Source organism: Ochlerotatus camptorhynchus, unplaced genomic scaffold (assembly GCF_037179485.1).
Source record: "Ochlerotatus camptorhynchus isolate MF236.1 unplaced genomic scaffold, CSIRO-AGI_Acam_v1.1 ptg000370l, whole genome shotgun sequence".
NCBI lineage: Eukaryota > Metazoa > Arthropoda > Insecta > Diptera > Culicidae > Ochlerotatus > Ochlerotatus camptorhynchus.
In genome coordinates, this window is record NW_027040858.1 from 1,897,397 (window position 1) to 1,925,038 (window position 27,642).

The 27,642-nt window shown below is 42.2% G+C and overlaps 1 protein-coding gene across 16 annotated transcripts in view; it reads right to left on the reverse strand.

The window, feature by feature from the left end:
- Window positions 1–27,642, reverse strand: part of tyf (twenty-four) — a 73,112-nt gene that overhangs the window by 18,262 nt on the left and 27,208 nt on the right. For 15 of the 16 annotated variants that reach the window (XM_065232537.1, XM_065232541.1, XM_065232535.1 and 12 more), the window contains one exon: window positions 2,579–2,677. In XM_065232537.1, the coding sequence (XP_065088609.1) occupies window positions 2,579–2,677 (99 nt within the window). Of the gene's footprint in view, window positions 1–2,578; window positions 2,678–2,809; window positions 3,008–27,642 lie in introns of those variants that run through there. The other variant, XM_065232536.1, reaches the window with a different exon arrangement.

Sequence of the window (27,642 nt, forward strand, 5' to 3'; positions counted from 1 at the left end):
AGGTAGACATTGATTTCATATCTGTACGCATTCGTCAAAAGTTTATATTGCAAGATCTTACACAACTAGATTAAAAACTAACAACACTGTGTAACACGACTTTCAATAACAGAGGTATTTTACCATATTTGAAATTATTATGGTCTCCTGCATTAAAGTTTAGAATAAATCTATTCTCTAACACGTTACGCGTTTTAGATATGAACTATGATAATCTTTATGCGATCTGCTAACTTGCATCACGAAGGTGCTCCGCTTTTGCTTAGTTACCTAATAAGTAGACATTGCCTAATAATTAGAACTATTTCCGAAATGAGGAAGCAAGATAGCGTTTTAAAATATTAAATGATTCTTCTTTGAATTATCTGAAAAAAATAACACCGGAATATCGTTAGAATGCTCCTCGAAATTCACTTGAAATTTAACTCAGAATTTTTCAAGGATATTCCTAAGAAATCCGTTGGAAGTATGCTTAAAATTATAATTGAATATATGTTGGAATTACCGTTGAATTTGGCTCCTTTCCTTGGTATTCAACTCACAACTATGAAATTCTCACCTGAAAAAATACTTTCAGTTTTGCTTAAATTTCTCCACAAAATTTGTCAGAACCCTCTTGAAATTTTTGACCAAATTCATTTGAGGTTCGATAGAAATTATACTCATATTCAATTGTAATTCTATAATTTCTCCGAAAACTCACATAGAAATATGCTTAGGATTCTTTTGTCCCAGAATCTTCTTTAGATTATCCTCAGAATGTCCTCTTTTGTATTATCTTGAAGTTCTCCTCAGAATGATCATGGTGTAATCCTCGTCCATTTTTTCTCATAATTCCCTAAGAATTAGAGTCAAAAGCTGTTATGAATTTTCATTAAAATTTGTATTCAATCCTATTCAAGGTTGTACCTTTTGACTATAGTTTTAAGCAGGCTTACTTCCACTCACTTGTTATAAAAAAATGATTTTCGGAATTTTGGAATCATTAGAATTTATAATGATATTTTGTACTTGTTAAATACAAGATGAGGTTGAAAGGCAAGTGTTTGACATATAACACCTGTCAAATTCGCTTTCAGATAGTCACAATTAGCGATTTTACGACTCACGAGCGCTCACTCTGAGTGAACGCTCACGAATCATAAAATCGCTGATTGTAACACTCTGAAAGCGAAATTGACAGGTTTTATGTGTCAAACACATACTTTACAACCTCTTCTTTTAACTTACAAGCACATAACATAATTATAACATCTAATGATTTTATAATTCCGAAAAACATTTTTTTTATAGCAAGTGAGTGGAAGCAACCCTGGTTTTAAGATGTATTGTATAGTGACCAAGAATCCTCGGCTCTGTAAAGTTAATTCGGTTGAGCCTTATCAAATAAATCAATGAAAAAAAAAAACTGTATCCTGAAAATCTAGTCCCGGCCACCCTGATTATTTAAATTTGCAGTTAAATCTGGACTCCTCAAAGGTGCGAAATCGCAAATAAAAGTGTATTGATGATGTATCGTCTAGGAATTTTACATTGCAATTCAAGCGGGAATGGCGAAAAAAGTGACTTTAGTGACTTTTTGTCGAAAATAGGGACTTTTTAGTGACCACCTTCAAAAAAGTGACAAAGTCACTAAAAAGTGACCCGCTATCAGCCCTGTAAAAGGAATAAATGCAAAATCGGAGAATTTAGACAGAAATGTTTCGAAACATGAGGAGTGCTCATATTGTCCTGAATAGACCTAAGATGAACTAATCCAACATTCGAATATTCGCACTAGAAGGTATTAAAATTTTAGACAAAATTAAATTAATAGTTGCAGTAGGCTTCAAGCATAAAGTTTGCAAGATTTGTTTGAATTTCTAGGGGGTTAGCAACATTACTTCTATGGCGAAACTGCCCCACTTTCCCCTATATTCATAAATTCGTCCAAGCAAAAAAAAAATCAAAACATTCTCATTCAACAATAGCTAAAATCCACATTCAAGAAATTATTGTCAATTTCCAACTCTCCAATCTGAGAACAACAAGGGCCCAGAGTTTTCGTTTGACATTTAACTCGTCGACACAAACACCGTCGTCGTACCTCCCTCAGTATCGGGAATTTATGCGACCTTCTTCTCTCATCTCTCCATCTCACCACACGTCCAGGAAGTGAGAAAAAAGGATTCGCTCCACTGAGTGCCCCCCCCCCCCCCTGCCATTCCATTCATTCCGCACATGCAACATGCGCGTTCCTCTCGTCTCTCGGTTGGATCCTTTCCTATGATTATGAGCACAGGGAGGAAGAACTCGAAATTCTCGCTGCGAGAGAACGTGCACAATCTACTGCCGTACAAAGAACATTATTCTGTGTTCCCCCGTCGCCCTTCTCTGGCACAGCAGCCAACTGTCAAAAAGCCTATCTCGCTTCCAGGGGACAGTATGTTATGTAACCGAGACATGACACTGAGGGCCACCCCAAACGGAGCATCCTTTTTCTCGCCGTGGCACTGTGGTTATAGATTTTTGCGACTAGGAACGTCGAATTTCCGCACCTCGCGATGTGTTCCTTAAAGTTAAGAAGGAGATCACTCACATTGAACGTTGCACTTTTGTGTTCCCGATCCTTCGGACGTTTGTAGGTGATGGCTTCCTCCAGAAGCGCCTTGAGATCACTCTCCTCCATATTATCGATCTGTTTGGAGAAGAAAGAAAAGTAGAATCGTTAGTTTAGCTTGATAACGGGTGTGGAGTCATTAGAGTTGAGGGTGTTTGCAATTGATTTCCATCAGCAGCGTGTGGGAACTGGGTAAAGGCCTTGTGATACCTTGCATTGTACAAGATTGGAAGAAGCCACATCGCTACTGCTGCAGTCATCATCGTCGCCGTCGCCGTTATCGCCAGCGTTTATCGGGTGGAGTTCTGTTCGGAGGGTGCAGATCACATCGATGATATCAATCATTTCGTGAAAATTATACACGGTATCCATTGGGTTCGTTTACGTTTCGTTGGTCGGTTCCTTTTTATCCCTGGAGGGGGTCCACAGTTAACAACACACACGTGACCTAATCGAGAAAGCAATGCAGACATCGAACAAATTTTCCTCTAAATCCATGGAAAGAAATGACGGACACAGCGCGAACTATGTACAGGAGAAAGCTTTCCTAGCCACTGTCGAAGAAAACTGAAATCTACGGCGGAGAACGAGCGAAGCACAGGCACATACAGGGACCGAGTGAGTCGAGAGAAAAGTGAGCAATCCCACCATCAAGCAGTGGGTCTAGTACAGAAATTTCAAAATCATATGGTCCCGAGGCATGCGCAGTGCCATTCTGGTTCACAAACTTTGGAAACGACAGTCCAAAATTCGAGGGACGTCACATTTCAACCAAAACAGATTCGGCCAACCCGTGCTATCGTGAGGCTTCATTTACGATGCTACGACTACGGGGATATTATTTATGGACATCATGCGACGATGTTGGACACACGTGATGGCATTCTGTGTGGTTATCAGAAGCAACAGTAGGGCAACGCGAAATGGGAAGCAAGATATTTTAATTTGTTTACGTTTTGATGGTTGTAACAGGTTGTAACCACATAATTGCTAAGATATGAAGATAGACTCAGATGGCTAATCATGTTGTGCATTTCGGAGGCAATTATTCCTTTGAATTATCACAAACAGGGCCCCACAAAGTCACTTTCAATCGAAAATCTTCAAGTGACGATGAAGCTCTCAACCACAGACAAACAGACGTAACTCTTCATTGTGTATCTTCGTTCATGCATTTAACGGTTGATTTGAATATTATCAGTTCCGCGAACTACTCGCCGCAGCGCGCTGGCATCGGATCACTTTGACGTTTCTATACATTCTATAGAACTTTTATGCAATATTGTTTACGAGTTAGCGAGCAAGCTTGTTTTCCGCGAGAAGCCAGAGAGATGTCGTTACTGAGGTTATATGTTTAGAGATACTATGTTTTCAAGAACAAGTTTTTCAAAGAGTTACGTCTGTTTGTCTGTGTCTCAACCATCACTTTCAATTGAAAGTCATTCTGTCTTCTCTTCGAGCAGATCCCCGTCAACATCAACAGAACCACTTTCGATCGGTTTTCATGCTGTTTGTTTTGGTTTGACTCGTGTTCATTTCTTCTTTCATTGTCAAATGAACTTACTTTTGCATTGAACCGAAGCTGTTTGATCCAAATTCGCGCTGTTTTTTATGACTTTTGTTGATTGTTCACTCGGTTCATTTAAGCGTGTGCGCATTGATCTGTACTCATGGTTGTAAAATTTATCATTGTTGGGTGGTTTGGGTACTTTTTGAATCGGGGTGACATCTAGAGATCGAAAATTGATATGCGACGCCATTTTTAAATCCAAGATGGCGGCTTCCAGTTTAAGAAAAAGTTAGAAATGCTGTCAAATTCTTATCAATAAAGGTATTTTAGGAATCGGGATAATGTCTAGAGGATGAAAATCGATATCCGATGGCATTTTGGTGGCGATTTACGAAAAAGTGGAAATACAGTCAAATACTCATCAATATTGGTATTTTTGTAATCGGTATGAAGTCTACAGATCGGAAATTGATATGCGACGCCAATTCGAGATCCAAGATGACGGCTTCCGATTCCAGAACAAGTGGGAAATATTGTCAAATACCCTTCAATATGGGTATTTTTTGGAATCGCGATGATGTCTAGAAGCCGGAAATCGATTTCGACGCCATTTTGAAATCCAATATGACGGCTTCCTATTTCAGAAAAAATGGGCAATGCTGATGCCGTCCCATCAATATGGGAGTTTTTGGAATCGGGGTGACGTCTGGAGATTGGAAATCAATATCCGATGCCATTTTGTAATCCATCAAATACCCATACAAACGGTTTTTTTTTTAAGAATCCGGGTAACGTCTAGAAGCCGGGAATCGATATCCGACGCCATTTTGTAATCGAAACGGTGACTTCCGATTTGCGGAAAAGTGTCAAATACCCTAAAATGTGGGTATTTTCAGGATGGGGATGAGACATAGATGCCGAAAATTGATGTCACGCCGTCTTTTTTGGAATCGGGCTGACATCTAGAAGCCAGAAATCGATGGGCGACGCCATCTTGAAATTCAATGTAAGAAGAAGTATCAAATAGCCTACAAACGGCATCGAATATCGATTTTTAGCATCTACGCGTGGTCTCCGTTCCGAAAATACCCAGATCTTAGGGTATTTGATACTTTTGTGAAACCCTATGGCCGCCATATTGGATTCCAAAATGGCAACGAATATCGATTTTTGGCATGTACACGTTGTCCTCATTCCGAAAATACCCATACCAATATATAGGGTATATAGGGTATTTGACACTTTCTGAACCCTGATGGCCGCCATATTGGATTCCAAAGTGGTATCTGATATCGATTTTTGGCATCTACGCGTTGTCCCTGTTCTGAAACTAACCATATTGTAGGGTATTTGACACCTTTTCTGAAACCCTATGGACGCCATATTGGAGTCCAACATAGCATCGGATATCGATTTTCGGCAGCCACGCGTTGTCTCCGTTCCGAAAATAACCATATCTTAGGGTATTGACACGTCTTAGGAAACTTGATGGCCGCCATTTTGGATTCCAAAATAACGTCGAATATCGATTTTCCGCACCTTCATGTCGTCTTCGTTCCGAAAATACCCATATTGTGGGGTATATGAGGCTTTCCCTGACCCCGATGGCCGCCATCTTGGAGTCCAGAATGGCCTCGTTAATTTAATTTTCGTTCAATATAAAATAATATATTATTATTACACCTAATCTGGATGCCTTCCCTATCGGCAACCTATATTGTGCGGATACTATACTTTGATGCCTGCGTCGTCAGGTCGTGACAAGTCGAATGAGCCCCGAATTGAAGTGAAAGTGGAAAAAAACGAAGGAAGCAGTTTTCGAGTCATTCATTGCGTCAATTGAAACAAGTCTTTGCTTCAAATGAAATGAACTGAAGCACTCGACGAACGAAACAAGTGATAGTCCTGCCATGTTTGAAAAGAGGAATGTTCATCGTGACTCGATAACAAGAAACACGATGACTTACACGAAAATGATATTGCTCGAAATGAAGTGATTTTGAGGAGAGCTCATTTTCTTTTCTTTGTTTCGAAAATGCAGAACCCTGATCACAAATAATGAAAAGCAGCGTTTCCATAGGGCACTTAATCTTCTGGAATGGAAAATCCCCCTTTTGAAGTGAATTATTCGTGGAATTCAACCCAACCTTACAGCGCTCATTACGAACATTTTCCATGTACATTATAATTTTCTCCTTATTCTTGGTTATTACATCTGAACTGGAACGTTGCGTCTGACCACAACAGTTGTTAATCGAGAACTTTATAAGCAAATACCATAATGGAATCGTTCTTTTTGGCCGCTGGCTAAAAATAAGGCTAGCTTTTTCCTAGGCCTGATGGCATACGAAATAAATATTTGAGGTTTTAGACTTATTCAATTATCTCATAAACACATAAATATGTACGATAGGAATCTTTAAAGCGAAAGATTCAATAGAAAGTTTATGACTAAACCTCCAAGCTTCTACTACCTGGAAAACCCTAAATAACCGGGAATTCGCAGGGAATTTCATTTTTCCTGGAAATACCTGGAAGTATCAGGGAATCTTATCATTACTCAGGAAATTTAATAATTTTCTTACTAAGAATGCATTTTAAAATAAAAACAATTAATATTCCTAGCTATTTTCATTCACACATTACTTTATAGATCAAGAATGGATTAATCTTCAGTAACAAATACATTTTTAAAATTCAGAGACTTCAAATGATTTTTGACGTAGGATTACGTCTTTCGGCGGCAACATATTAAGGGTGCAATTTCAAAAAACCAAAATCAACCGCGTTACGAAAAATGGTCAGGTTTTGACCACTTTTAACTCTGTCAATAGCGGATGGATATTAATTCTAAACAAGCCAATCGATTGGAATGTCATCTACGAATCTGCTAAAATGAACACTTTACCAATTTTCAAAAGGTCACTATTGAAAATTGCACGGATGTGCAACTGTTGCTATAATAATGAAAATGATCACCGCTTGACTGCGAAAAGCGCTTTCCCTAACACAGATTTAAACATCGAATTCACTCCGGTCTTCGGGGCGTGGCGTTGTAGATTGCTCTCCAGCACACGACTAAGCGCGAGCTGCAGCCCACTGACCGCATGACATTGTATTTTTAAGGCAACATTGGGGGTGCAATTTAATCAAAGTCTGTCGCGGCATAAAAGTGGTCTAATGTTGATCCAAAGATGATGGATTTTAATTCTTAATACCTTTTGATGCAATAAAATTCTTCCCGAATTTCCCCCCAGCGCCTGGTCAGATCGAACAACAAAAACTGTGCTACTATTAAAACTATTCCCACACCGCTGACGATGACCCCCCGACGCCGGAAGGAGACTGGAAGAGGTTCGCACGAGGATGGCAACACCCATCCCCTTGTGGACGACGAGGGAAGAAAAGATAGTTCCAGTATCGGGACGGGCAAGGGAAATTCAGCCCATTCCCCGAAGGACTTCGCGGGAACAAGGAAAGTCGCAGCATCACTGGAAGATGCAAGCAACAGCAAACTGCAGTCAAATAACATCAATTCTTCCTCCGTTGGGACATCCATGCCCTTGGTGGGGCTCTATCTCATTCGGCATACGCAACCGATTCCTCAATCGACTTAACCTACACCGTATCGACCAGCCCGTACCCCACACCGGCCTTCCCCAAGTCGGCCAACTTTATACTCCAATGGAACGTTAACGACTTCCTGCAGCGGATTGGAGACCTCGAGCTTCCCGTGGGTCATTGCATAGCAGGAGATAAACAAAGCCTCCGTCGAACAGATGAACTGCTTCCTTGGCGGAAGATACAGTTGGACAAAGAAAAACGGTAGAAACTTCCGACACTCTGTAGCCATTGGGGTACTAAACACGGTACCTTTCCGGATTATCGACTTGGATTCACAATTACCCATACTCGGGGTTCAACTTACAGAACCAGTCAATATCACCGTTGCCTGCGTTTATTTGCCATGGGGACGAATCGGCAACCTCAACTGTCAACTCAGCGAGACCATAATGAAATTACCTGAACCACGCATCCTAGTTGGGGACGTCAACGCGCACCACTCACATTGGGGTTGCCCTCGGTCGGACCTTCGTGGACATATTCGAGAAGGAAGATATGGTAATCTTGAACGATACAAATTCAACTCTCGGCGACCTTCGTCCCGGCGGTAACACGGCGAGGCCACGATGGCGGTATGAACAAGCGGACTGGGAAAGCTACGGCGCCACTGTGGAGACTCTACAGCGGAACCCGGGCAGTATCGAGGACCTCTCGGACGCCATATACGAAGCAGCAACGGCCACCATCCCCAAGACCAGCAGCGTACCGGGGAGAAAAGCGCTCCGCTGGTGGAATGAAGATACGAAGAAGGCAGTCAAAGCCCGGCGCAAGGCACTTCGACGTGTAAAGCGGCTCCCCATCGGACACCACGACAGAGAGGAAGACCTTTGTCACTACCGTGAACTACACAACCAATGCCGACAAGAAATCCGTGATGCCAAGCGATTCAGCTGGATCGCAATCCTCGGCCGATCTCTGACAGCGTTCTTCCAGGTTAATGGTTTCACGGTTTCCGATCCGGAAACGGTAGCTGATGAACTCGGTACCTACTTCGCCGAGCTCGCAACCATTGACATGTATGACAACAAGTTCAAGCAGAAAACAAAGCCATCGACCGCATCCATCGTAGACTTCATAGTACCCCCCCCTACACAGCCAGTACCGGTATAAACCAAGCTTTCTCTTGGCAGAAACTGCAGCATGCCCTTCGCTGCAGCTAACGGGAAGTCGGTGGAACCCGACGAAATCGGATATCCTCTACTCAAGAGGCTACCGGTACCTGGACAGCTACGGATGCTAGACCTCTTCAACAAGCTCTGGCTCACTAACGGGTACCCAGCAGTATGGAAGGAAAGCTTGGTAGTTCCCATTTCCGAAAGCCGGGGTAGCCACCCGTGAAGTCAGCAAGTTCCATCCAATAGCGCTAACACGTTGTATGGCCAAAGTCCTAGAGCGTATGGTCAATCGAAAACTGAAGCAACACCTCGAAGCTGGAAATTTCCTTGATCACTGACAGCACGCTTTCCGACAAGGTTTCGAACCGTCCACCTATTTCGCAACCATGGGGGAAATTCTCAAGAACGGCTACGACAGTGGTCTGCACACCGAGATAGTATCGCTCGACATATCAAAGGCCTTAAGCAACTAATCGACTGGGGTCTTAACGGACCCATCGTTCACTTCATCCAGAACTTCTTGTCCAACCGCTCATTCCGAGTCGCAGTCGGCAACACCAAATCCCGGCTTTTCCCCGAGGAAACAGGTGTCCCACAAGGATCGGTTTATCGCCGTTACCCTGTTCCTCGTGGCGATGAACGGAGTCTTCCGTCAACTACCGAAGAACATATATGAGTTCGTCTACGCCGACGACATCCTAATCGTCACCACCGGACCCACGCCAGTACGTACAAGGATGAGAGCCCAAGCGGCAGTCTCCGCCGTCGCCAGGTGGGCCCACTCAATAGGCTTTGAATTATCAGCCTCTAAAGCATCATCATCTGCCCTTCTCGACACAGAATTAGCGGACTACCGATCAAAATCGACGACCAGTCCATACCGCTGAAGAAGAGCGTCCGAGTTCTGGGAGTTCTCGTTGACCGATTCCTCAACTTGGAACAGCATTTCAGTGCAGTCAAGAAAAATTGCCGCAACCGAATGAATCTCATCCGGACCATTTACCGACAGAATAGATCGAACAACCGCACACCATCCGTTTTCACGTGGCGAATGCAATTATCGACAGTCGCCTTCTATACGGGTTGGAGATGACCTGCATCGCAACGGATAAGTTTTTAGCTACGTATAACCGCAGCTATCGCAGCCAAAGCTGCTGCTTTCATCTCGAAGACATCCGGAAATCAAGGGATCTTCCTCCTCGACGAGGGGAACAGACTCCTCCGCACGGCTGCCAACGAAGATCTCCCCCCAGTGGGAAACACCATTACCGAAAATCGAAAGCCGGATTAAAGACAGGTTCAAAGCCGGAGACAATTACGTGGTCATGAACGGGACTGTAGCTGAAATGTTAGGAGAAATGTAACGTGCCAGTGCGGTGTTACTCCCAGCACTGATGAGACCCCCGTCTCCAAGCCTCAGGGTCGGCACACGCTCGTGATTATTCCGCGAACCAAGAAAACACTCAAAGTTCACTTAAGATAAACTCCCACTTTATTCGTTTTGACGACACTCACTTCACGGATGGTTTCCCACTTCCTTAGGTGTCTACTCCTACCTTGTGCTAGCACTACTCTTCTTTGTCTTCGGGGCCCCTTCACCTGCCACTGCCGTCGTCGTTCCTCTCCTTCCTCTGGTACCGCATCACCTTCTTGGGCCAGGGGTGGACGCCTCTATCTGTCCCGTGCGCCCCTCGAGTATGGTGACGGACTCGAGGTTTCAACGAACCACAAGGGTAAGTTGACTTGCCTGGATTGGTGGCGCACACTGTAGCTGAGGGATCAGATTCTGGAACTGCGATTCAGACACACTATCGGCGATTGGCGTGGTCGACTCCGGAAAAATTCGTTGAGTTCACTGGCGTTACGGTAAAACCGCGAGGTCCTGGCTGTCCAATGGTATGTGGCAGCTTCCTCTACAACTTCTTCAACTTCAACTTCCAACTTAGCTCACTTTAGCACTTTAGCTTTAGTTTTCACCTTCAAACTATTAACGCTATCAAACGCTATGTGACCGTAGTCTATAATGATCACCAGGGTTCTGACTGTGCCTCTTGGTGGACGATGACCTCGAACCGTGACCGTTGAACCGTCGTACGTGCCACGAATTCTCCACGCAATGGCCCCCATTACGCCACCCCTATGGACGTCCATTCATGACTACACACAGCGTGCTCTGGTGGTGGCTAGTGGCATTGTTCTACAGTTTATAGGGAAGTGTCTCCTACTGGCTGCGTTCGTGAGGATTCTGGGACGTTTTACCTTTTACGAACATTTAAACATTTTCTTAGAATTTAATAACTAAATATACGAAAACTACACGCGATTAATCTCACCAATCTTGGACGCAACGCTTACACTTGTTACAGAAAAGTACCCCACGCACACTCACCGATACACGGACGGATCTCACTTTCGGGCCGGGGTCGGTATCGGTCAAGCCGGAAACATCACACCAACCAGCTGCAGCTCACCGTCGCAATGTTCCGTCTTCTCTGCTGAAGCTGCTGCCATCTTCATCGCTGCTACAACGCTCTCCAACCGACCGATCCAGGTCCTCACGGATTCGCACAGCTTCATACAAGCCCTGACATGGTATTCTGCTGGGTTCCAGGGCACTGCGGAATACCAGGCAACTCGGAAGCTGACTTTCTGGCTGGGGTAGGACCATCTGCCCCTCGCTATACTAACGAAGTACCGTTCACGATGTCAAGCGCTGGATCGTGAGCAAAGTACGGGAAGCTTGGTACGCAGAGTGGGCTCAAAACCGCCCTCTCTTCATCAGACGGATCAAAGGGGCGCCGAGGAAATGGACAGGTCACACCAAGATCTCGCACAATTTCGGTGGAACGCCGTTCCACAGGACTTGCGTCGGTTGTAGAACTACAGCCTCAATCGAGCACATTCTATGCGTATGCCCACAGTATCAGAACCTGCGGGAATTCCACGAGCTTCCACATAGCATACGCGACATGCTGGGTGATGATCCCTCCACACTGGCAGCAGTAATGCGTTTTTTAAAGGATGCTGCATTGTATTTTAAAGTTTAGTCTTTTGTAATTCCTTTCGGCTGTTGGGACATCTCTGCCTGGTGGGGGGCAGAAAAGTGATTGTACTCAGAAAGATAGATCCGACATGGAAATTTGATGATTTAAAGAATTTAAGAACCCAGGCTTGTGTTACCCTTAATCAAGTAGGGTAAATCTACCTGTACGTGGTGATGTTATGCGTGGGCGAGCTAGCAGTTGCGTTTCAACTTCGTACTTTCAAACTGTTTCTGATAAATTTAGAGAACTTTAACTCTAGACTTGTCTTCTACGTTTACAGGATATATAATCGGTACAGTTGAAAACCGAAATAACCCACCAACGACAATCGATTTCACTCTCGTTCTGAACGTTGAACATAGTGACGGAAGTAGTACGCTGTAATCAAAGTACAAAGCTCACCGAGACCATCCTTTTTATCGAGTAGGTAAATAGGAATTCCGCCGTAGATTCACCCACTTAAGAAATATATAAAAACCAAACAGAGCTCCACAGTACCTACATTAATTGTAATAGTCACACATGCTTCCTAAATTCCATCCATCCAACAAGAACTACTCACTACTCTGCGGCGCTCCTGGCAGAGTACAATAAACTCAACACTCAACCCAACCCCGAAAAAAAAAGAATATTGCCAACAGAATGATCAAAACAGAAAAACAACAAAAGTGGTCCTTTTCACTCGCACCAACCGCGACTGTACAAAAGCCCCACAGCTGCCGTCGCAGTCGCACTCTTTTTGACACATCGCCATGTTTGTGGAGACTTTTTCGACGGGCTCCCCATTTCATATGTAGAATCATCGCTTCCTCTGTAGGAGTAAAAGGCATACACAAACACCACAATGTTATCTCGCTGAATTTTATCTGTCGAAAGCGTATCCTCATTTTGCTTTGAAATTGCGGTCGAAAAGTCAAAAACACCACTTTTCTAGACTAACATCGGAAACGGGCTGAATTCCAAAATCACCATATCGTGAAAATCGCTTCCGAATTTTGGTGACCCACAATAGGAATCTCATTTCACGAATTACCATTTTCTGGATGATTTTATTAGCTTGACTTATTCTAACCACATCTAAATCTCAATTCTAGATACTAACAAAATCCCACACTAGCGAATCAATCTTCGAAAAATCGTCTTTCATTTCTCGAATCTACTTGCATCGCGCATCATCTTTTTGCAGGAAATCTTCAGAATCGCCATCAATCGCCTTTCTATCTACTCAGCGTGCGATAGCAAAACACAATCTAACATGCTGCATCACTAAAAACCTTGAAAAAAGATGTTGTTTGCCGTGAAATTGAGAAGGAACCATCATAAAGTCACCGGATCTTCCATCCTCTGAACTGCCAACACTGGTAAAACGCCGTGGAAATACATCCTAGGGATTGCTTTGTTTGTTGTTCCGCCTTGGCTCTTCTGTCAACTATTTTGTGAGAGCGGAATTACGCCCGAAGATGTTTTGATCTTCTTTTTTTTTGGACTTTAAAAGGGTGTATTCGCGGAAAATGGCATACACATAAACAGCTGTAACTTTTTAACTATTATACCAAATTACTTGACATTTTCAATGAAGAATGTCTAATCCATAACGTACATATGTGATTTATGAGAGTTATTATGAGGGGTGGACTATCGCGAGTAATAGACATGAGAACAACATGCTAATCAATTTTGTACAGTCCCAAATTTGAAATCAGCGGTTATGGAAGAAACCTTTTTGAATCTTGGAACTAAATTTTATTTGCAAAATATTATAATTCAAGATACTGTGCAGTTAGTCAGAAATGTCACAAATTTGGCTCATTTTGACTTAAAAATGCAAGACCTTTTACGCCAAACAAAAACAGTTATAATTCGTTTTGTTGCAAGGCGTGACAACCAGATGCATCGTAGAGTTGAAGATTGGAAATACACCTTGTAAAAGAAAACACTTTTGATGATTTTAAATTATGTTTGTTCTACTTTTTCGTGTTTATTGAGTAGTTCGTTAACTGTTCTCTCTATATGTAGCAAAATATGGTTTGTTTACATTTTGACTCTTTCGCCTTTTTCAAACGGTAGTCTAGTTTTCACAGGGCAATAGGTGCGATGGTATTGGTAACCGTCACCATCGCCATATAACACATCACCCGTGCCTTCACAACACACCAGTGCATATACGCATTGAACGGGAGGCGAACACAACAATACGATCGATTTTGCCCATCTCACTTCCCTCCAACACATACAACAGAGGAGACTCGGAGGCAGCAGCAGCAGACAGACTGACAGAAACGAACGTCGAAGAGAGGCAGTGCGAAACACGATACGGTCAAGGATTCCTAGATCTTTGTGTTTCGGCGAGGCAATCAGTGGGATGCTAATTATTGTTGTTTATCTGGTGTCAAAATTAGGATAGGGCGAAATGAGGGATGATGAAAGTGAGTACGGAAAAAGATTGGTCCAGTTCTTTTATATTGCAGATTTCGCACCTGCGCTAAAAATAAGTACCTACACAGTAATATTTTCGCACTGGTCGTAAAATTTTAATATTGAGCCTGCCAGTACTGTTCTTAAGCTGCTACTGCTGTCAAATGAGTCGATTTTTCGTTGGATCACATCATTCGAGCAGTTTTAAATGACGTTCCCTATCACTCGAACTTTGCCGTGGAACAATATTTTGACATTTTCTTCTTTTAGAACCTCAAGACAGGCTAAGCAAGAAAGATTTGGAATTTGTGGCTTAATATTCTACAAATTGCTGGTAGAAGGTCATCTTTGTTTTTGGGCTGGTAAACGGCTGGACAATGCGTACCATTGATACTGCATACGTATCTGCAGGTATAAAATAGACCCCACTAGCGGTCCTTAGCCTCTTGTTCAGTAATTCGTAATCCTACCTCCCCGCGGTGCCGGCTGGGGTACGAGTAACCATAGGGAAGATCGGGTAACCAACCCCGGTGGGACCTTGGTCGTATGCTGACAGGGAACCCGAGCAACGTTGGAGATCAAATTGATATCAGGGGTGGTAGTGGGTATGTGATGTAAAAGTAGTGACTTTAGTGACTAAAATTACGAAAATAGTGACCAAATAGTGACTTTTAAACAATAACAAAGTGACCAATAGTGACATTTATTGATCGGAAAGATATGATTTCAATCATCCGTAATTCCGGTATTTTTCATGCTTTTTAAAAATAAAACAAATGATTTAAGGATCACATAAATTTGTTATCGAAACATAAGTATGAATTCAGAACCTTCATTTCCTCACTCTGCAGATCACGAATTTGTTATTAGATCGCAAAATAGAGGCACAGAGAAAAATGTCCAAAATACCGATTATAGACATAATTTTTTTTAAGATATAGAGTATAGGGGACAAGGATGTAATGTCGGTCTAAATCTTCAAATCTTCAATCCAAAAATATCCATTACAGTACCGTCAAAATTAAGCGTTCATCTAGATAAAATTGATAAATAGCAGATTTTTAACGATGGGCCCAATCTTAGATCCATAGGCCAACATTAGAGCCATTTCCCCCATATGAAGTGATGCATTTAGCAACATGAAGAACTGCAGTCTAGAATTAAATTTACATAGATCTATGTTAGCCATGAGTATATTAATAAAAGATCCTTCTGTTCTTTGTAGTCGCTATAACGAACTTTTTACTATGCTCCATTCCTCCCAACAATAGAATCTTCTGTAGCACCTGACACATAGAAAAAGAATCATAACTCTGGGACAACTTTTCTAGATTGCAGTTTAAGAAAAAAATCTCATTATTATGGCATGAGGAAAATTTTCCCAGATGGAATGATCACGGACATAAAACAAAATTGAATGCGTCTAGGACTTAAAATCTCGATCGTAAAAAAATAGAGATTTAGGAAAACATTTTAGAGTTATTAATAATTTTTTTCTAAGACCTGGGCTTGGAATTTTGGTTTTTGTATTACCGGAATTATTAGTATGGAAAAAATACAATACAATTTAAAGGACTTAAAAAGGAACTCAAAGATCGGTGACATGATTTTTGTCTCGATGGTTGGACGGATACCAAAGCTACCGGGGGTTAAAATATATTCAAATTTCTGGCCTTTGAACAAATGTTGAGAGCTTGAAAATTTTCCTAGATCATTTTTTGACATTATACATTGAACCAACGAGAAAGGTAATTTTTGCCTGAAAATTCAGGTAACCTCTTCACAATAGGAATTCAATGACATGGTAATGAATTCCACTGGATTCACTGGTCCAGTCCACATGCCATGCTAGTGAAGGTTAAGTGAAATTCACTTAAGTTTTTCGTGATTTCATGGTATGAATTTTTTTTGTCGTATTCGTAATTCAAAAATGGCGATGGCAGAAAGTGTGCATTCGTCGTTGTTGGACGAGTTGGAATTCCCAGGCTTCTTCATGTTTTCAAGCGTAAGTTTTATAATTTTTATAAATTAACACTCATTTATAAATTAAAAATAAAATTGCAGAATATGAGTGAATTTCAATTTTTCTAGAATGCAATCATTGAATGACTCAAATAAATCGAAATATATATTTATAGTCTAACACCAATTCACTTTATCATTACTACAAAATCCAGTAACATCTACTTGGTAATTCCCGTAACTATTAAGTGACGCCAATTTGAAGATTATCGGAAAGTTCGTCTCTCCCCCAAAACACGTAATATTCACCTGAAAAGTATGATAGAAAATATGTACGTGCCTATTCAGGTGAATTTTACGTAACCTTTTGTTGAACTGTAGGCTTGGATAACTTTCAAGATCTCAATGACCAGCCAGAATATTGGGTCTAGAGCTTTTTTGGAAATCTCTGAAAATTTATGATAGGTCTATCACCGACAAACCGACATGAATGATCATACAAATTACAAAGAAATTTCTGATCAAAGCACAAAACTGACATCTGCCGCCGTGTTCGCGAAAAATCTGTATTCTAGCCACGAACACGCATACAACATGTATGAGTTGGTTCGTGTCTAATCTATTAGCATAGCATAAACCAGTTTGCACAATGTCGTAGGTGGTACGAGCTCCAAATTGTTGTTAAGAAGGAGACCCACCTTCATCCGTTGCTGATAGATAGTAATTTGTGATTAATTACTACCTCTTAGATAAAGGATGTTTCTCCCTCCAACATACCAGAGCTGTCCTGGCCACGTCCTTGCATCTGGTGGGGGAATGTTAGTCCGACACTTACTTAAGAGAGATACAAAGAACTCTACGACGCCTCATAAGTGTCACGGGAAGGGTGGATTTTTGTTAGTAGGGAGGGTAAGCCATGGGATACGCCCAGCCGGCGTTGCTGGCAATGGTTATATCAAGCATTTAATAAATAGAAGCTGTGAGTAGTTTATCTGTCCGTTGTTGCTGCCCATTACCTAAACATATTATTCAAACTAAAGAGCCTGAATTTATAAAGAGACGACATCTTATCCATTTGACAGGTCTTCTGCTCGATTGGAATGACTTTTCCTATGACTTTGACAGGCAATCGTTTGTTCCAATTTGGACATGTCGTCTCTTTATAAATTCAGGCTCTTTAATTCAAACCAGTCTTCAGATTTTGGAATCAAGAAACGTTATCAGCTCGATCCTGTTGCTTCTTTGCGCATGAAAATGTTTGTTGGTCCTAAACATATGCACAATTATTCATTCTGATCGATAGGAGGTGCTCATGTGTAAAAGGTTATTAATAGTATATGGAATCGTAGATAAGAATGAAGACTCATCCTTGGCGTAACTAACACTGTCTGGCAGTGGCATTACGGATAAAATCTGCCTGAAATCTTTCTTATGATTGCAAGAAGCTTGCACCCGGGAGTTAGAAGATGACAGCTCTACCGCAGCTACAATAGCCCATTTCAAGAATGCAAGCATTCCGAAGCTATTTTCACACATGATAAGCCATGCTTCAATACATTATCGATGCAAATATATACCATTGATAATGTACTGAAACTTTCGATCAAGCAGTAGTGCAATACTTGATTGACGCGTATTTAGTTAGTTTTATAATGATCGTTTTTAATTAGATGGATATTTCCTATCGAGGACAGAGGAACGAAAAGGTAAATAAACTTAGCTGAGCGGAACTACGCGTAGGTTAGAACAGTCGGCACCACATGCACAGAATTTGAAAATTTTCACTTAATGCACTTTTGAACATCGCTTCTGTACTTTCAAATTAACACTTTTTAAAAATGAAATAGTAAATTTATAACATTTCCACTAGAACGAAAACAACGCAGCAAAACAAAAACACGTCATTTTCGCAGCGCAGCCTACTTCGATCTCCGGTTCGTGTCTAATTTATTTCGCACAAATTATTTTTATCTAGATAAAACATTTCTATGGTTTTGACAGATGGGATCGCTGCACATTTGAATCGGCCGTTATGGATTCTCGATCAAGAGTTAAGTTTAAGTTTCATGTCGGTTTGTCAGTGGGTCTATGACAATTTCAAGATTAAAAAAAATTAGATTTCGTGAACAGTAAACGTTTCCATATGTTCGCAACTCTTCTTGTCTGAGTTTTTAAAGTCAAATTATTTACCCTCAACATTTGTCGTAAAAAGGTGACTATTTTTTAAGAAATAGTGACTTTAGTGACTTTTTGATGAAAAAAGTGACTTTTTAGTGACTGACTTGTGACCAAGTCACTAAAAAGTGACCTGCTACCAGCCCTGTGATATCAAAATTTGCTGCTATGATGTAACTTATTTTGAATACTTCAGTTGATATCATTTTGGTTGACTTAACGGTTAACACAACAATAATGAGAGCAAAATTTTACATTGTTGAATCAAACGGAAAACTGATCCTGCTTTCAATTAAATCAATTAGATTACTGATGCATTCATAATATTTAACTGAATACGGATCTGGTTTAAATTGTTAGCATCCATGCTTCTCACGCTAGAAAACTTGAGTTCAAATCTCAACCGGACAAGTCACGAATGACCTAAAATGTGTTAAACAAAAAGAATTGACAATAATTGTTAGTTCAACGACAGATGAACTTATATTAAAATTTCAACAAGACGTTAACAGCAGAGCTTGAAATTAAGTTGCTTTCATTTAAAAAGTGTTGGCTGCATAATGAAAGCACACTTTGATATCAGACTTCTGTCGCGACGGTTGAAATCAAAATTAGTTTTCATTATGATAGGAACTGCAAACTTTAATATCGATTTGCTTGCATTTTGTTAACCGACTTTGCTCGGGAAGGGGGGGGGGGGGGCTCCTCTCTCCGGAGAGTGCAGTCTTCGAGCGTCTGTTCATCATGAAGGATTGGTGCAGCCCCTACAAGCCCCCTGTAAAAAAAAAACAAGAAATGCACATACGGACCGGAACAATCGACATAGACCCAAGCAACGGAAACGGACTAACGATTGGAAACTCGGAACATGGAACTGCAAGTCTCTCAATTTCTTGGGAAGTACCCGCATTCTTTCCGATTTATTGAGGGCCCACAAGTTCGACATCGTAGCGCTGCAGGAGGTTTGCTGGAAGGGACCGTCGGTACATACGTATAGGGATGGCTATACCATCTACCAGAGTTGCGGCGATACACATGAGCTGGGTACAGCTTTCATCGTGATGGGCGAAATGCAGAAGCGCGTGATTGGGTGGTTTCTTCAATGTCAGCATAATCAACGTGCACAGCCCTCACTTAGCAAGTGACGATAACGATAAAGACCCCTTTTACGCGCAGCTGGAACGGGAATACGACAGCTGCCCAAGCCATGACGTCAAAATCGTCATCGGTGATCTTAACGCTCAGGTCGACCAGGAGGAGGAATTCAGACCGATTATAGGAAAGTTCAGCGCTCACCAGCTCACGAACGCCAACGGCCTTAAACTCATCGATTTTACCGCCTCTAACAACATGGCCATACGTAGTACCTACTTTCAGCATAGCCTCCCATATCGGTACACCTGGAGATCACCGCAGCAGACAGAATCGCAAATCGACCACGTTTTGATCGACGCAAGGCACTTCTCGGACATTATCGACGTCAGGGCCTATCGCGGCGCAAATATCGATTCGGACCACTACCTTCTAATGGTCAAGGTGCGCCAAAAACTTTCCGTTGCCAACAACATTCGGTACCGACGCCCGCCACCGTACAATCTGGAGGCTGTCCGAAGTCGCAACTGAGTACGTGCAATGCCTCGACGCAGCGTTGCCGGATGAGGGAGAGCTCACCGAAGCCTCTCTTGAGGACTGCTGGAGCAACGTGAAAGTAACCATTAACAGCGCTGCTGAAGGCGCCGTTGGCTTCGTGGAGCGAAATCGACGAAACGATTGGTTCGACGAAGAGTGTCAGACGGTTCTGGATGAGAAGAATGCAGCGCGGGCGGCGATGCTGCAACAAGCAACCCGTCATAATATGGACCGATATAAACAGAAGCGAAGACAGCAAACCCATCTTTTTCCGGGATAAGAAGCGCCGTCTGGAAGAGCAGGAGTGCGAAGAAATGGAGCAGCTGTATCGTTCTCAAGAAACACGCAATTTCTACAAGAAACTCAACGCATCCCGCCAAGGCTTTGTGCCGCGAGCCGAAATGTGTCGGGATAAGGAAGGGGGCATCTTAACGGACGAACGTGAGGTTTATTGTTTATTGTTGTTTATTGAAAAAAATCAACTGACAATTACTGTCTAAATGAATAAAACTTAAACTAAATAGTTACGGTCAACGGTACGGAAAAGGCCAAGTAGCCGATGACGAAACACGTCAGCTGATACATTGAAGTCGAACATATAAAAAAAGTTGTTGAATTGCCGGCTGATTGCTCGAATTGGCTCGTGTTGTGTATAATTCCGGCTCCGTGGTTCCAAAAACAGAAAGTCGCGTTGACGAAGAGACCTCTCAGGGACATACATATTTAGCTGTGACAGCAGTGTTGGGCAGTCAGTCAATGTCACCTGTAAGCAGCTTTCCAGCGAACATAGCTTGAGCGACCGTCCGTCTCACCTCTAATGGCTCGATTCCCAGGAGACGGCAACGCTCCTCGTACGATGGCAAGTTCGTTGGGTCACGCCAGTTGAGGAAACGAAGAGCATATCTCACAAACTTGCGTTGCACGGATTCAATTCTAGTGATCCAGCTAGCATTGAAAGGGCACCAAACAACTGAACTTGACTCCAATAAGGATCGCACAAGCGAGCAGTAAAGTGACCTGAGACATAGCGGGTCACGAAACTCGTCGGCAATTTTGAAAATAAAGCCCAATTGTCGATTAGCTCTGGAGATGATGTCATTGTAGTGGATTCTGAAAGTGAGTCTGCAGTCCAAGGTAACGCCGAGATCCTTTATGTGCTCTACACGAGCAAGACAGCGTCCGTAGAGAACATAGTCAAACATGATTGGTTCGATTTTTCGGTGATAGGAAATAATGTTACATTTTTCTATGCTTAAACTCATCAAATTACTTGAGCACCAGTCAGCAAAAATACCTAACATATTCTGGAGATCCCAGCAGTCCGAGAGGCTTTTAATAATTTTGTAGATTTTCGTATCGTCTGCATAGAAAACGCGGCATCCTGATGGTATCAGCAAGGCGACATCGTTTAAAAAGATCGAAAATAGTAGCGGTCCTAGGTTACTGCCTTGCGGAACTCCCGAGTTGTTTGAGAAAACATCCGATTCCGACGCGCCAATCTTGACATGTACATAGCGATTCACCAATTGAAAGGTGGAAGCAGCACTACGATGAACATCTGAACGGCGCAGAGACGGAGGACCAAGGCGGCAGGAGGAATGGCAGCTGGTAAAGATGGTATCGGAGCGGAACTTATTAAAATGGGCCCGGATAAATTGGCCACTTGTGGAAGGAGAGATAATATGCCCAATATATAAAAAGGACGACAAGCTCGAAAGTGAAAATTACCGAGCGATCATTATTCTCAACATTGGCCCGTAACGTGGGTAGATCACCTTTTCGTGGTACGTTACGGGATGTAAGATCTACCACCGATTCCTAGTCCTGACTACTTCAAACTAGGGGAACAGCATTTTTCAGTAATCCAAGGAACACATCTTAGTCCTTGTTACTTTTAATGCCTTGTTGATAGTGACAAGGCTCGGCTTTGTCTACCGAGGATGATCTTGAAACAAGGAAAAAAAAATGAGTTAGTTGTCTTCATCTATGTGATTCCTAATCTTCTATTCGTTGTTCCCTAGTTTGAAGTGGTTAAGACTAGGGTTCTAATGCATGGTCATTATCGGTTTAATACCTTAATTTTGTTGCTAAGGAATCCAATTTTGACTAACAAAGGGGCGCGTCTTTGAAGGGTGTTTCAACACTCCGAAGGGTATAAATAGCGGGACCTTTCAATTAGAGTCGGATCCTTGTGATAAATGCAAGAGTGGCAAATGTAAAACAATCGAATAATACTTCATCATTTCTCAATAAAAAAATCACGGGATATACTACAATAGATCAATTTACTGGTCGCAGTAGTGTTAGGTCCCGAACAGAGGAAAAAAAAATCTCAACATGGCCTACAAAGTGCTTTCCCAGATCGTCTTTCGCCGTTTATCGCCGCTAGCAAGCAGATTTATGGGAAATTATCAAGCCGGTTTTGTGGACGGGCGATCGACAACGGACCAAATCTTTACGTTGCGGCAGATCCTCCAAAAGTGTCGTGAATATCAAGTTCCTACGCACCACCTATTCATCGTTTGTCAAGGCCGCTTATGATACTATTGACCGTGAAGAGCAGATGGCAGATTATGGACGAGAACGGTTTTCCCGGGAAATTGACCAGACTGATCAGGGCTACGATGGATGATGTACAGTGCTGCGTGGAGATATCAGGTACGTTATCGGACCCGTTTGAGACTCGCAAAGGACTTCGACAGCGCTAGAAGGTGTTATGAAAAGTGCGGGCTTTAACATGCAGGGCACGATCTTCAATAAGTCCAACCAGTTAATTTGCTTCGCTGACGACGTGGACATTGTCGGAAGAACGTTTCAGGTCGTGGCGGAGCAGTACACCAGGCTGAAACGTGAAGCAGAGGAGGTTGGATTAAAGGTGAATACGTCGAAGACAAAGTATCTGTTAGCTGGAGGAACCGAGCGCGATAGGGCCCGCATAGGCAGAAGCGTGACAATCGACGGAGATGAGTTCGAGGTGGTGGATGAATTGGTGTACCTCGGATCATTGATAACAACTGCAGCAGAGAAATTCGTCGGCGTATTATTGCCGGAAGTCGTACTTACTACGGACTCCACAAGACCCTGAGGTCGGGTAAACTTCACCTCCGTACTAAATGTACCATGTACAAGACGCTGATAAGACCGGTAGTTCTCTATGGGCACGAGACGTGGACGATGCTCGAGGAGGACCTGAACCACTGGGTGTTTTCGAACGACGAGTAGTGCTCCATATTTTTTTCAATCTCTCTTAATTCTTCGAAGATCTCTGAAAATCTTTGCACTTCTGAAAAGACATCTATCATCTACAAATATTCTTGAACATCTGGAAAGATCCTTGACAACGAAGTTCTCAAAACCTCCAAGAAATTCATGGAGATTATTTGAAGTAAGATCTCTGACAAACTGTAACGAAGTTCCCTAAGCTGAAGCGAGGATCCCTGAAGTTCTTAGAAGTTTATTGTACTATTTTTAATTTTTTTACAAAATTCCCTGCACTTTTTCCAAATATCTTACACTTATACACATAACATATGTAGAACTGCATACAAAATAACTTTCTAAAAGTTGACCCCTTTTTTGTGTTGCCTCAGTGGTATAACTGGTATAGTTGGGCATCGATCTGTCAAAACAAAATTGTCGGGATATCGACACTGTGCGTTCATAAGGACCAATGTCGAAAACGTAAACAATGGCTTCTTTCGTATATTTCTTGTAGCTCAAAGTCATTCCATGTAAGCCATCAATTCCATCGGATAGGGGGACTCTCCCTCTACACAATTGAACGCTGAAAGTCGTTTCTGCACTTCTTTGTCACCCAGAGCGCTAGTGTTGCTACGCTAGCTCCACCTGTTGTAATAAAATTTAAACTCAGTTCGATCATGTTTGCAACAGATGTCGCTAGATGCACTATTGTACATGACCGTATTATGGTCTATCACTTTATTTCATTGCTAATGCAATAATACATTCATTTACGCTATAAAATAGCACAAACTTAAAGGAAACACTAAATATGATTGAGTTCTATTTGTTTTTTTATAAATAAGCAATAGCTTTCAAAGTCAAAATCGTATTAAAGTAATTGATATTTACAACGGCTGTCCAGTATATGTATCATTACCATTCGCCTTCGGTAGTAAATTTTGACAGCCCGTGAGTGTGTGATGCGGAGCGGAAGATAAACAAATCGTTCTCCTTTTCAGTGGTTTCAGACTAATTCCTCCTCAGGTTCGTCAATAAGTTTATTAATATTTTCAGCTTATGCAAACATTCCGTATCGGAAATCGGGAATGCTTCGAAGAGTTACAATCCCGGTTTATGATCGTGATCGTGGAGTGTGGACGATTAGAATTTTAAAATAATCTGTTACTTTATGCGAAAAAGTGCAGAAATTTTGTAACATAGGAGTTTTATTTCATCATATTTCAGGTTTAGTTTGCAGGCATTTTGAAGTAGTAAAATGCCCGTAAAGTGTTGTGTGTTTGGCTGCAACAACAAGTCCGGGATAGATACTGAAATATCGTTTCATCGATTTCCTATAAATGCTAAAGTGCGGTCGCTATACTACTTGAAAAAGTGGGTGAGGACTTTGAGACTGGGTAAAAAACTTAAGCTATCCGCAGCGAGAGTTTGTTCTCGACACTTTTCCGAGAAACAATATGAAAACATCGGTAAGTAGTATTTTTGATTGCTTGTAATATACCGTAAATTTACAATATCACCCATAGATTTTCGACGATTGAAAAATACGGCAGTGCCAGATCAATATTTACCTGAAAAATCGAAACAAATATCTCGTCTGACAGTCTCGGTGAGTAGTGTTTACGTGTTTTATTTTGTTATTAAAAAACGTGTAGTTGACTCAAGTGGTGTTTCATTCTCGGGAAATTCGCAGAAAAAAGTTTACGTGCATTAGCTCTTATGGAAGAAAAGCAGATATATGGTAGCATGCTCAGTAAGCATTGAGAAAAGGGCCTAACAAGTTTTTTATAAAAGATGATAGGACCTTTTCTAAAGTTACGCGAGCAAGCATACCAAAAGTACCGCCTCATGACAGTATTCCAACGGCTGTCGCTTTCTTTTCCCTACGACAGCCTTGAGATTGAGCTATAAGCGACAGCCCACAGTGAGGCTGTTATACGACATGCAACGTTGCCGTCTTGTGCTGTTCACGACAGCTTGTTCTTAGGCCGACAACATAGTAGAAGCGATTCGAAGCGATTCGATGCGATAGCAATTGGCAAAGCGAAATGCAGCGGCAAGCGAAGCAACCTATGACATAGTGAAAGCGTTTTTGAAAACATTACAGTCACGCGCGCAGTGCAAAATATTTGTTCAAATTTTCGGTGTCCATTTTTCCTCACTAGAATCAGTCCACTTGCGTTCGAAGGCGTCAAAACACAACACGAACAGCTCTGTCGCTTTGCTGAACGCTTTACACCTCTTCGCATCGCTTTCACTATGGCTGGTTTGGGCGATTCCCATAGAACGCTCATAGTGGGTGCTTTCACGCAAGCGCTCCGCTTATTGCCAACGAATCGAATCGCTTCGAATCGCTTCTACTATGTTGTCGGCCTTAGTCATGTATTTTGTTCGTTCGGCTATGACAGCCTCGGATGGTCATTCGTAACGTTCCTCGTACATACAACAAGCAGTCCGTCAAACTGCCGATTCGTTGCTGCTGTCTTTGAAATTTTGTTTGTGTGTCGTAAGACTGCTACTACACTACCAGTGTGGCGCCGGAGCTCGTTCGGTTGCTATCACGTTCGTGCTGCCCATTGCAAAATTTTCATCCGATATTTTTTTTTTAAACGCACGGTCTCCGGCGAAAAATATAAGCCTACCCAACACCAACCTGACTTCTACCAAACCCCAACCCGATTTTGGCCCGACATTGACCCGACATAAACACAGAATTGACCCGACATCGACCCGACATTTGGCCGATGTCGACCATAAATTGACCTTACATTGATCCGACATCGGGCCGACATATCTGTTCGGGATCATTCTTCTGGGTTTCTTCCATACTACACTGCCGTATATCAATTGTATATAATGTCTCGTGACAGCCTTTTCGTGACAGCCACTTGGGTAAGCTGAGGGATGTCGTCGGTTTGTGAAGGCTGTTATGACGACAGAAACATTGAGAACCTGGTCATAAAGAAATGCATAAATACAGCCCATTCGGTTCACTACGTTCCAAGCACGATGATTTTAGCAAAGCGGGTATAGATGCGACTGTTCTAATACAGCTTTCATTCGTTCGTGTGTGCGCTGTTGCCAATACACTTCGAATTCAGATCTGAACGTACGGTAGCAAGCGGTAGTAAAGCACACAAAGCAACAGTCAATTCAGGTATAAACCAACTGTCGCGAGGAGGCTGTACTTTTTGGAGGCCTGTACGCGAGCATTAAATCATGTGTTCATTTCTAGTAAACACGGCACCGCTTAAAAGTCATTTTTTTTTCGTGAGTTCATTCCGTACATTGGTCAATTTCACCTAAGAGTTTATCTTTTTACACGAAACAGCGGTTGCCAGTGATCAGTGCTGAGATTTGTCATTGTCATTGAGAGACTTTCGCGCGATATTGACAAAATTGTTCGTCACATAGTCACTGACAGACTTGATCCTCAAAAAAACCTTCGTCAAAATCTTATTCATTCTTTCGTCAATGACAAAGATTCACCTGGTAACAAAAAGTGTAATTTCGTACATTCTGTGTCACATTATTGTTAACCAAGTAGTTCAGGACGTAGATGCTTGTTCACATTAACGGATCCATGTAATTGTGCTGCTCAAATCCTTTAATTTCGTTAAAAATTTAGTTAATATAAAAATCTACACATGTTCGTCACTGACAGTATGTCATTGACAATTGACATGGTTTGCCTTGAGTATGACTGTTAGCTCAAATGAGTGACTAAAGGGTGTCCACGATGAAATTGCCACACTATGAAATTGCTCTAACTTTTTAACCGTTGGGTAGAATTTAATGAAAATTTGGGTGGATTTAGTTCATAGTGCATTATTTACATCCTGCAAGTTTTAAAGTCCTGTGATCAAAACTCGCGGAAATGGAGTCGAAAGAACAGCTCGTGCGTGATAAAATCTTGCGCATTCATCACGAGAACAAGGATCTCTCGCATCGTTCCATCGCTAAAACGTTGGGAATCGCGAATTCCACGGTGTCGCGAGTGATTAAGCGGTTCGAGGAACGGTTGACCACCGATCGGAAGCCCAGAAGTGAAGGAAAAAGTATTCCGTACAACACCAAAAATCACAACCGCGTAGTTGGGGCCTTCAACCGAAATCCGAACGCCTCCGTTAGGGATGTGGCTAAGAAGCTGCACCTAAGCCGAAGTTTTGTCCAGAAGGCCAAAACTTAGGCTGGGCTTCGAACGTTCAAGGTACAAAAGGCCCCTAATCGCGACGAGAAGCAGAACAAGTCCGCCAAAACCCGTGCCAGGAAGTTGTACCTCAACATGCTGACAAAAGTTGAATGCTGCATCATGGACGACGAAACATATGTGAAGGCCGACTTCAAACAGATCCCCGGCAACCTGTT